The following is a 12,899-nucleotide window of genomic DNA, read 5'->3' as shown; positions in this document are numbered from 1 at the left end:
TAGAATCAGCTTTTCACTTCAAGTACTTCGGAAGCACAATATCGAAAGACAACACTGTTAGGCAGGAAATACTCAGCAGGACACAGAAAGCATCAAACTTCTACAGTCAAGTCAGGAATCTCCTCTGGGACTGCAAAATACCACAGAAAGCGAAAACAATCATGTACCACACTTCGTACCAGTCCTCACATACGGTTTAGAGACATGTACCCTACCAAACAAAGACTTCAGTAGAATCCAAGCAACTGAAATGAGATTCATTAGAACCATGAACCAAACAACCAGAAAGGACAAGATTAGAAATGAAGTGAATAGGAAAGTACCTGGTATTGAGGTTCCTATTATCAAAGAAATGCAGACTTCAGTGGTATGGGTACATAATGAGAATGAACAGGGAAAGACCTGCCACAAAATATTTCGACATTAATCTCGTAGGAAGAAGACCACAGGGAAGCCCAAGAAAACGTTGGATAGAGACTGTAAGATCAGATGTGGAGGAGAGAGGATACAAATGGGAGGATGTATTGAATCAGAGGATGTATGAAGACAGAAGGAGATGGCGAGCGCTTGTACACCACACCCAGGAAACTGGAGTTGGGAAATGATGATGATGATGATGATGAGTGTACAGTTTTGCTTTGTGCAACTGTAGATGGAAGAAAACTGTCCCCATACGTCATATTTAAACAGAAAACAATTCAGACTTTTAATTCCAAACTGACTTTACATTTTTTTAAAATAGTACCGTATTCTTCAGAGTAATTTAAATTCAGAATTTCTCCACGTCACGATAGAACGCATTTTCCAGAATTTGCAGGGGTAGCTTTCCGCACTTTCACTCACTTTGGTATGTTTCACAGTTGAAAATAGAGTGAAATCGTAATTCTTTTGTATTCAGCGTTTTAAGGAAAGCTACAATATCACACAGAAAAGCAGAATCCGCAAAAAACGGGCGAGGGTTGGCATTTCTGAATTACAAGATGGCTGTTAATTCGAAATCACATAATTGGAAGTCTGATTTCTGTATTACAAAGACTTTGAATTAACAAGGTTTTACTGTATCGCAAAACTAACATCAGATTTTGCCGGTGTGTCTATTTCAAGTGTTTACATTGCACAAAAAGAATTATCCACCATCGGTCGTGTTACTGTCCAGTAAAAAGACACCACGTGTGAGAAGTGTTTTAGGCCCGTATTCACCAATGTCGGTAACTTTTGCGGTTATCTTAGATTTTCAAAACTCGGATATGTCATTATTTCGGACAACGCTCACTTCCGTATTCACCACAGAATTTACGGTATTATCTCGATTTACCAAAACTAAGTTTTCGTTTCAATCTCAGTTTGAACCGCATTTTTTCATACTGACGTACAGAAAACAAATGACTACGTGCTGCCGCCACTATCGAATTGTAAACAAGTTTTTGATTCCATTCGGAGTTTGCAAATAATTTGTATAAATTATGTCCGCTATTGAGCAGAAACTGAGAAAGAAGCCTAATATGACTTTCCAAGAGAGTGAATTGTTATTGAACTTGGTGGCAGAAAGCATTAACAAAGGGAATAAGAAAAACCAATTATAGCCTACACATTGTACGTCACTCAAAAAATAAGTCGGTTTTCCTTCATTCTTCTTAAAAGTCACCCAGTCGTGTACCGTACAAGATATTAGCTATAATCGAGAATTCATTGTAGGCCTACCTATGTGTTGGGAATTCCAGGTTATGTTCGGAAGCTTTAGATAACCTAAAATGTGTCTGAAAATCAGAGTCGTCATACTGTAGTCCTGGAAATATATCGCACGTTCTTTTATCCATCTAGGACGTTTATTAATTACATAATCTTGATCATATTACTAGTCACTGTAATTTTATCTTTCAATTAGATATTCCAGCCGCCTACGGGCGTTAGATGTGGAGTGTGATGAACTTGTAAGTAATTTAGGAAAGGATTCTAGTGATGCAAGAGACAATGATTTTCCCATCTACAGGGAATTGAGCCTATTGCAAGTTCAGATTAATGAAATATCTGTCATGTAAGTAGACCTACTTGCTCATTTTCATGGAAAATATATTTCATAACAGTGATATTTGCGTAAAGACACCGTGGACCTCGTGGAGTGATACGAAATATTTGTTTATGCCGAAGTTACTCTTCCGATGAAAGGAATTTTAGTTTGTTTCTTTTTTTCAAAATGAGCCTTTCTGAAATGAGGGTGCGGGCATTATTCGGGTAAACATGGTAAATGTGACTATTTCACTCTCATTTTGAATATATTTCCACGACATAATGTCTAGAAAAGGCAAAACACAAACTTTCACAATGTCAACGAACTTTTATGAAGTACACCAGCATGGGAACTGCGCTTCGGAACAAACACCCTTTTTAAAATTCGAAATCCCTGTGTTTAGCCTAAATAAAGGTACTATCTATATGCTCCTGGCATTTATCGGCTAATATATCAACCCTAAGAGGAAATATACAGTCACAAAAGCGCATAATTCAAAATTCCGGTTAAACACGTCTATCGCTCATGCGGGAGTAGACTGGTTCTGGACAAAGACTTGTAACGTTTGGCTAAAGTTAAAATATTGGCACTGTAATACTAGCAGCTCAACCCACTAGCGTATGGCTGCAATCTACAACATTTTCTAAGAAGTCTGCCAGTCAGGTAGCAGCAGAATCACACAGTTCCTTCAGTTTCTACAGAACTGCCAGCAAACTGTCAGGGCCAGGTACTTTAAAATTCAACCTACTCTTACCATGAACACTTAATTATTTTCTAACGCACACCATTGCAGAGACCAACACTACAACCAAACCACAGAAGAAGCTAGGGCCATACATTCATCAATCAGGTGACATTAGGTAAAAACAGCTTGTACATCATAATTTTACAACTGGGATATAATTTCCATTGCATAATGATAATCCTACATTCTGACTGGACTAGCAAAAATATGTTTTGTCTCCAACAATAACCCCTTCGAAACAGAAGTTAGTAAAAAGAATATTAGGTCACATCTTAAAACAAAATACATAACATAAACTTTACATTTATTTGTACATCATTTAAAAAGGAGTATCTATAAAACATTTTATACATGCGTATCTTGATTTTACATAAAAGGAACAACAAGTTTCAGTCAGCTTACAAAACAGCTCTTCAAATTGTGTTAAAATCCTTTTGCAGAACAGAACAATAGTGTCTAAGAAAATTACATCATGCTATATACCTTTCTTCAACTCTTTGGCACGAAGCAAGTAGATATTACATTTAGCAATGCTTAAAAGTGACTGCTGTTGATGAAGTACGAAGGACTTTATAATATGAGCCTTCATTCTAACTGGACTAGCAAAAATATGTCTTGTTTCCAACACTGACCCCTTCACAACAGAAGTGGGTAAAAAAAATATTAGTTCACATGATAATATCTTAAAACAATTTCCTTGTTTCTCTAGCGGCTCTACAAGCAAAACTAACACTACTTAACAAAAATTATGGCCAGCATAAATAACAAATTTCCATTTCCTTTATTTTTACAAAATGCATGGGGTCTGAATAATATCTGTCTACATTTTTAATAGTATTATGGTTTCTGAACATTAATAATTTTATGAAACGAGACTTTCTTGATGAAATGGCAACCAATCAACATCTACGAGCAGTAGCAAATGCATCATTTACGACGACTGTACCTCTTGCCTACCTTGCTTCAAATATTACGTACACATGATTAAAACAAACATTATTTGTTAATCTGTCAATCTAGTCCACGACTACAATATTAAATGCTCCAGATAAGCGACACTAAATGTGGTCTTAGCCATGTCAAGTGAATAAATTGGCTGTATGAAACTGCAAACAGTTTACATCTGGTGGGTCCTGATATGGGAATGAAGTGAAATAAAAAGAACTATTTGAATAACCATCTCTGGGTTTGGGCTCCGCCTGCGAACATTCATCTTGACCCAGTTCTGAAGAATGGTCTTCTCCAGAAGCGTCTCCTCCAGACGTTTCCCTTCCAGATGGCTCTGTTTCATTGTTTGCTGGAACTTCTAATTCAGACTTAGCACCTGACTCTGGAGGACTGGGAGCCTGATCCCCATCTGGAGGAGATTCCGATGAAGGTTTATCACCTGATGCTGGTTCTTGAAGGGTTTCGGGAGCAGTCTTGATCCGTTCAGGAATGGATTCTATTTTGGTTCCCTCATCTCCATCTGCTGCTGGTTCCCCTTCAAACAAATTTGTCTTGGGTTCCGACAGCTCATCCGGGATATTAAAAACAGGCATCAAACTTGCCAAATCGCCGCATTCCTCCTTCCTCCGACGACAGGCCAACTGACGGGCTGCAATCCTGACTCTACCTAAGAAATCTGGTAGTCCTATGCAAAGAAACAAAACATGAAATACAAGTAACACAAATAACCTCTGTATTTTACACTAAAATAACGTTCATGATTTGCTCTGATCCCTTTCATATATCAATGAAATAAATTGTAGAATCAAGGCATCACCATTGCACAAAATTAAACCACCTTTCACCACAGCAAAAATGTCTAGAATAATGAAATATTAGTAGCAAAATCCTGTAAGTACAAAACTGTTAGCTATTGCTTTTGCCATGGTTAATGGCAATTTTGGACATTGTGATATAGTATTTGAAGTTCTGGGGTTCTTGACTGACTGGAGTAATCATCACAGATAATATATAAACGTGAATAATCCCCATATATTTTTTTCAAAACCTGGTGGCGAAAAAAAGTCTGGGGAACAGATAATATTCATGTCAAATTAGGTACAATACTCCCGACATACAGAAATCTGGAAGTTGGTATTTTTCCAACCACTCTGTTGGCAACTTAGTTTCTGCCAAAAGTGGCAAGCCTGCCGCATTTGGAGGGTGTCTGTTTAGGTAGTAGCACACAGGTGGTCCGTGGTAAGGTGACGTTACAGGTCATTCACAGCTACAGAAAAGCTCTATATTACTAAAGAGGCACAGCAATTGACAATCGTGCTGTGGGAAAGAAGTATGATACGTGACTGGAGGAAAAAGGAAGCTCATCTTGAACAAACAGTAACCGCAGGGCACTTCTTGGACAAAAAGCAAGGTTTTCAGAAATCAAAAACAGGATATGCAAAATTATGACTGAAATGAGACTGTTCAGATGTGCAGTCACAAGTGAAATGTGTCTGTCGAAAGCAATAGCAAGAACGTTAAAAATCACAGGTTGTAAAGGTAGCCATGGATGGCTCACGCATGTTTTTGAATGAAATTAATTCAGTTTTAGTAGAAAAACTAGCATGATACAACATCTCTTAGCCAATTATGAAGAAAAGATTTTCACACATTTGTTATCAGTCTGACACAGGGAAATTTGTATTACTATCGAAAACTGGTAATGCAGAGGCAGACACCAGCAGACTTTGAAACTTCGCTGGACTGTACTATTGAAGATAATGATACATCAAGTTTCTTTATAGTTATAATTTACTAGTAAATGTACCTGTGCTTCGCAACAGTATTATATATTGTATGACATTTCTACGTAAATTACTGTACACGCAGTAAGCAACATTTTATTAAATTGCATGCCTCTTAGTGTTATCTTAGAAACACCATGGGGAGGTCCTCATACTTTTCTCCCATGTAAGGTGAGAGTCGTGATAATGGTAGGCCCCCTTTTTTACTGCCATTCACAACTGAGCTGGGGAGTTTTGATTACAATCAGACACACCTCTCCTACTAACAGTCACTATCAATTTGTAGAGTTTTAATTATACTGGCAGACACACACCGCCCCCTTTTCTAGATCACTGCAAATCGATTTCAATGTAACTTATATACATAGATATAAGAAACTATATGCACATGTATTATTGCAAACCTTCATTTCGAGATTAACTGCTGCTAAAGGGTACGACATATCGACAAAACAACTGCACTATAAAATTTCTCCTTTAGTGTTCTACATCGTTGGTTCTATGACATTTTCTCGTATTTTTTATATTTATGGGTTAGATTGAGTTAATTTTGAATGGGTACAGTTTTCACACATTGCTTTATTTTTCACATACAGCGAAACCCCATTAGTGCGTTTCTCGTTAACACATTTTCCCACTTAGCACGTTGTATATTCGAGGTCCCGATTCTCATCGCATTAAATCTGTATAAAAGTACCTCTCTTACCACGTCACGAATTTTCGTTAATACAGCTTAGTACGATCACATTTTTCAAGCCCCGGAAACGTTATTTCTCATCCCGTGAAAGAAACGTGATTTCCAACTTGGGTAATGAAGAGCCCTCACCACAGTTGCATGATAACGAGAAAAGACCTTGAATTCCTGAACTTCACAGGGTACGTTGCAACTGCGGGGAGCAGGCCGTTAGCCTCAGGAATATTCGGTTTTGCTTGCCGGTTAGCAGCAATATGGCTGAATAAAACAGTGAGCCTATTTGTGCGTGTATTTCGCATTCCATTCTTAAATTAGAAATTTATTTTGTGTTGAGTGGTACAGTGAAGGGTAGCAAATATTTACTGCCTGATAGCCTACATCTGGATTAGGAACATAATCGAGTGAAAATGACTATTGTGGTGCATATTTGTTTTGTGACAGCATAGTTATGGATTCGGAAAAGTCGTGAAATTCCTTACGAATTAAGATAAGATTAAAATCTATCAGAAAATAGACTGGCACCTGCATCTTTAAGCGTGCAAAGGTGGCACCTTCAAATTTCGACTCAATCATTCGAGTTGGCCTAATGGAAGTTTAGTCGAGGTTGAGTGTAACCTCCAATTCATTGTCGAAGAGTGTGACCAGAAAGTAATGTTTAATAACCCACAGGTCCGAAATAAAAGTCTTCTACAACCATTTGTTTTAGAAATAATGTGATCTGCAAGAATACTTTGATACCTTTATGGGCCACCGTCCAAATGTTTCCATATTTGTTGTCTGGTGTTTTTAACACCTTTCAGTAATAATAATAATAATAATAATAATCGTATGGCCTCAGCTATCGTGTCCAGACATTTCAATTTGACGCCATCTGGCTGTCTGCTCGTCAATTTCGACGTTCCGTTTTACTCTAGGCCCCCACTAGATGGCAGACCGAGTAAACCGAAACTCTCTTGGGCGTCTATGGCTGAGATATAATGAATTTTGTCGGGTAAACACCAAATGTGTCACCAGAGATCTTTTACATGCCGACATTGTACGACATGGAGTGTCGAATGGACTTTTTTCCGCCCTTCAAAAATCCGACTACCTCTGCCGGGTTTGAACCCGCTATCTTGGGATCCGGAGGCCGACACTCTACCGCTGATCCACAGAGGCAGCTACACCTTTCAGTGCACTGTTGTTATTTTATAATCCCCGGTGGAAAAGGTTTCCATATTTGTTCTCTCGTGTTTTTCACACATTTTAATATTCTTCGCTCATCTTTAGAAAGGGTAGGTATAGTTTTCACTGTACCCACGGATACATGGCATAAAATGCCATTCCCTGTTGGATAGTTTTTATTTGTGTATTAAGTAGTATGTTTTCTCGCTTAACAAACTTTTTCCTTGTCCCCTACAGAAACATCTTAATGAGGTCTTACTGTACTTATGTAGCAGCTGGAATCACAAACGGGCCAGCATATGGCCACTGGTGGCGCGAGTGTGCATGCCAATTTTGATGATTCCAGCATTCTTATAAGTGGGTCAAACTATACAATTTTGTGTGTCAGAAGTATAAAATTTACCCAAAGTCGAGAAATGCAGCTTTATCATATAAGGGATCGAGATACAACAAAGTCATAGAAACAAAGTTGTAGATCTCTCCAAACTGAGCGGCGATTGTGCTATCTGCTTTGCGATACGAGTTACCATTTAGCCACCATTTGCCTCGAAACAAAGGTCTGCACAGTCATTAAAACTGCCTCGATAATTCTTTTTTTTTTTTTTTTCTAGTTGCTTTACGTCGCACCGACACAGATAGGTCTTATGGCGACGATGGGACAGGGAGAGGCTAGGAGTGGAAAGGAAGCAGCCGTGGCCTTAATTAAGGTACAGCCCGAGCATTTGCCTGGTGTGAAAATGAGAAACTACAGAAAACCATTTTCAGGGCTGCCGACAGTGGGGTTCGAACCTACTATCTTCCGAATACTGGATACTGGCCGCACTTAAGCAACTGCAGCTATCGAACTGTCGATATTTCTCGATTTATAAATTTCATTTTTCCGTATTGATAGTTACCAATTGTCATAGAAGGAAAAGAAAGTTCCACCTGATCAATACTTTTTATTTACATGTAATCCAGATTATCACATGTCTAGTTTTTTTTTTCCACCGGTTTCGACCTCTAACAAGGTCATCCTCAGCTACATTAGAATCTTATTTGCATTTTCACCTTATGCCTCATAAAGGTCTTTATGGCATACTCTATTGTTTAAGAATATTATTTAAAAAGTTTTTTTTAATATACTCTTGCTAAAAATCTTAAAACATTACATCATAACTGAAATTGTGACAAAACAAGCTTATATCTTAATATACACATGCAATTGTAGCGGAATGAATTCGTCTTTAAGCTTATTGAGTGTAAATGTTTACCATAGGCATTTTGCCTATTCAGTTGAAATAAGCCCCATTTTACAAATGTATAGTCATATTTGAGGGGAGCTTTGTTTATATTTGTGAATGTTATAGCAATGAGCTACCAGTAAAATATACTAATTAACTAAAGTTGCATGTTGATAAAATGTTATATTACATGTTCACATTAAAATGTTAAAGTATGATAATGTACTTAGTAGGCTAAATTGCGTGTTGACTTCAATAACATTTTACATATTCACATTAAACTGTTATGAAGTGTGACTAATGTACTTTGTGACACTGAAAGTCTAAAATAGCTGTTGGCCTTAGTTCTTGCATTATATTATGTTGTTGCATTAAAATACTGTACAAATTTGCCTTTTACACAAAACATTAGATATTTGACACATTGTAAGATATGCTATATATGAATGTCTTTTAAGTCCAAATAGTAAGTGACAGCACTTCCTTATATTTTATAAATGCAAATTCAAATTACAAGCTTTAATATGCAATGCTTATACACCTTGTGTATGACTCAACCACTTTTACAACATTCAGAGTGAGAAAATTCCAGAACAACAGTCACATCAGACAGGCCAGAATATGTTCAAGTCAATTAAAAAGTGGTTGCAGAAAGCACCTCTCATCCTCAACAACACCCCATCAGACTCTGACACTGAACAGCTGTGAGATTACAGTAAGTCATGTTTCATCCTCCGAACGTGACTTCATTAGGCCAGCTAGTGGACCAGGATATTTAAGTAACTTTCAAGAAAAAGAAAAGGTGTTAACGTCTTCCATCGCCAATAGTGACGGACTAAGGGCATCTGCTTTATTTCGTGGATCTATGGACATTCCATTTCTCTGTTGTTTATGTGATGTAGCAGGGTGAAGATGAAATTAATGTGAAAGACAACCCAGCATCAGAAATTTTTCTCCAGAGAACACTAGTCATTTCAAGTAAGTTGCTTTTATCTCTTCCACCCTCCCAATAAGTCTTTGGATCTGATTGAGATTTGGTACGCGACTTCAGTAGGAATGCTTTATCCAGCCATATCAAAATTGGATGCCCAGTCGTATATTTAGCACCTATTTTGGGGTGTCAAACTTTGCTCATTTAAGCACGTCATAGAAATAAGTGAGCAGCGGGAAGCAGGTAGAGGTAGGGCAGTAATGTGTGAGCGAGAGAGAAAGAGTGAGAGCGTGACACATGAACTGGCCACCCTGCCCCACCTGCTTTCTGCTGCTCACTCCTGTCTATGTGGCGCTTAAATGAGTTCACTCTGACACCCCAATACAGATGCTAAATACACAACTGGGCATCTAATTTTGATATGGCTCAATAAAACATTCCTACTGAAGTCGTCGTACCAAATCTCAATCAGATTGGAGACTTACAGATGGAAGGGTTCCCTTGTAATACTATCTTTTTAAGTTCTGAATGATTTAAAGTTAATCACAGATTAGTGTACAGAACAATTCAATATGATGTGTTATGAATATTCCATCTCTGAGTCTGTAAAATTTGTCATTTTTGGTAACTCGTCACCCTCTCAGCCCACAATGAGTCGAGTTTGCAGGACTCTGCTGTACTATCCGAACAGAATGACATACAGAATTTAGTTACAGTAATACATACATTCCTTCATACTAATGTCATTTATAATTTTGAATAAAATATTTAAACATCACAACTTGAAATAATAAATATTTCCAGCTACATACCATTCTTGGCAACCCACGAAGATAATCCAGCAGGGATGGACACACCAGGATTGTCATAATATGTCAAGCTGAACTCTATACCAGGCTGTACATCAGGAAACATGAAACAGAAAAACACTCATTTTTAGGAAAAAAACAAATACATACTGCATATATAGAGATGGATACAAATGGAAATGAAAAATTACGCTGACAAAGGATCATCTCAAGTTCCTAAATTATTATGACAATCAAGAACAGAGCAGTCCTTTTGATATTGGTCTTGAGGCTCGGGAGTAGTGCGATATAGTGCCTTCAATGTTTGCAGAGGTGGCGAATAAAGGACTTTTTACTGCTTGTTACTATACTTCAGGAAACCTATTTCACAAATAGGAACAATATGTTACTCATCATACAGGTTAAAAGCACATGACCATTTCAATAGATCATTCCTGTTAACCCATTAATGCCTAGCATTACCATATGGTAACACATGTACCACATTATTAAAGCTGTTACTGTACTTTCAAAAGCTGTGCTGGAGGATTGGTACCACTGCTTATCGCTCTGTAAGGGAACCGCGCTAACAACAATATAGCGCTTACTGACATGTTTGTTACAATAATAACATATAGATAGTTCAAAAATTGCTATCACTGAATGTGCAGCAAAAATGGACATCTGCTTCGAGTAAGACCATTTTAATAAGCTTATAATTATTACATGGATTATTTTTTGGTATTATATAAATGATTTTACTAAAAACATGTGAAGTTATGGCTTCCAAATTTCAAGTTTACCATATGGTAACGGTAGGCATTTATACTCAGTGAGATGTCTATTTTGCTTTATTGTTTTAGGAGCGCGTTTTCACTTGCTGAAACACTGGACATCATTTACAATGATGATATTGAGGGTGATGTGTTTACTGAACCACCGGTACCAAATATAGACACAGATGAGGATTCTGGAAATGAGGATGAAGGTGGATTAGCTGACAATCTGACATCTTGTCAATTACTGGCTAACACTGAAATAAAGTTATCCAACAAAGAAAGAATAGGTGTGGACGAAAACTAGTACAGCCCATCAGTACAGCCACCCACACTAGAGGCAGCTTCACCTGAAATTATATCTACCCCAATATCTGAAAATGTTATCAAATGGGTTGCTGAGAGGGAAACATCTGACACGCGATGGGAGAAAGGAGCTGATTTCGACATTGATAAACCTACTGCATTCCCCATTCCAGATTATTCAAGATATGAACACTTGTCAGTAACTGAAATTTTTGAATTGTTTATAGACAAAGAATTCATAGAACATTTAGTGGAGGAAACCAGATGCTATGCATTATTTTTGAATTATCAGGACCCAAAGGTAACAGCAGAAGAAATACGCTACTTCATTGCCATTCTATGTGTCAGTGGCTACAATCAATAACATGCCTTCTAAAAGGCACTTCTGGGATTCGAATGATGACTTGAAGAACCTGGCAGTTTCTTGGTCAATAAGAAGAGTTCCATGTATGTACATGTATTGTATTGTACTGAACAGGTGGATCTATAAATATTATAATAATATTTGTGATATACAATAAGAAGAGACAGATTTCGTCCAATCTGTAGGTTTCTGCACTTTGCAGACAACTCTAGAATAGATCCTAATGATAAGATATGGAAAATAAGGCCTATCATGGAAAAGTTAAAGAAGAGATGTATTGATAATTTCATACCCGAGGAACACTTATCATTTGATGAATGTATGGTGAAATATTTTAGCCGCCATGGGTGCAAACAATTCATTCGTGGTAAGCTCATTAGATTTGGGTACAAGATCTGGAGCCTGAACACCAAGGACCAATATTTAGTGAATTTTGAGTTGTACCACGGTAAAGGACCAAAATCTAATGCTGACTATGACAAATTATTTGGTAGGGCTGCAAGTCCCCTACTTGTTCTGCTTGAGGAAGTTCCAGATGAGAAAAGGGAACTAAGCTACACCTTCTTCATGGACAATTTATTTTCTAGTGCACGACTTTCCTCATTTCTCAAGTATTGTGGCTATTCTGCCATTGGTACTGTTTGAGAAAATCTAATTCCTAAAGGTTGTCCTCTGGAAAACAAGCAAATATTTTCCAAAAAAGATTGTGGGACTTATGAGACAGCATTAGAGAAGAATGATGGACTGCTTTATGGCCGGTGGATGGATAACTCCGTGGTCACAATGATCTCTTCTTCATGTGGTGCACAAGACGTTGGTCAAGTGAAGAGATACTCACAGCAGCAGAAGAAAAATGTAATGATTCCAAGGCCAAGTCTGGTCGCCAAATACAACACGTTTATGGGAGGCACTGACCAGATGGATCAGAATGTTGCCTGCTATCACATTGGGATACGAGGCAAAAAATGGTACTGGCCTTTGTTCACGTGGATGCTAGATGTGGCTGTTCAAAACAGCTGGATTTTATACAATAAAGGGAGAAGACAAAAAATTGCTCAGCTGGATCTCAAAAGAGAAATAGCTACAATCTATCTCCAGAGATATCAGAATGAACCAAAACGAGCTGGAAGACCAGCAGCTTCATGGACCTCTCTTAGCGGCCGCACAT

The 12,899-nt window shown here is 37.8% G+C and overlaps 1 protein-coding gene across 5 annotated transcripts in view; it reads right to left on the bottom strand.

The window, feature by feature from the left end:
• Positions 1–3,040: 3,040 nt before the first annotated feature.
• Positions 3,041–12,899, bottom strand: part of LOC136884034 (stAR-related lipid transfer protein 7, mitochondrial) — a 77,904-nt gene continuing 68,045 nt past the window's right edge. For all 5 annotated transcript variants that reach the window (XM_067156048.2, XM_067156049.2, XM_067156050.2 and 2 more), the window contains 2 exons: positions 10,310–10,394; positions 3,041–4,386 (listed from right to left, as the gene is read on the bottom strand). In XM_067156048.2, the coding sequence (XP_067012149.2) occupies positions 3,833–4,386; positions 10,310–10,394 (639 nt within the window). In that variant the 3' untranslated portion in view covers positions 3,041–3,832. The remainder of the gene's footprint in view (positions 4,387–10,309; positions 10,395–12,899) is intronic.

Source organism: Anabrus simplex, chromosome 12, assembly GCF_040414725.1.
Source record: "Anabrus simplex isolate iqAnaSimp1 chromosome 12, ASM4041472v1, whole genome shotgun sequence".
NCBI classification, from domain to species: Eukaryota; Metazoa; Arthropoda; class Insecta; order Orthoptera; family Tettigoniidae; genus Anabrus; species Anabrus simplex.
The sequence above is the reverse complement of the archived record's forward strand: the minus strand, read 5'-3'. Positions and strand labels throughout refer to the sequence as shown.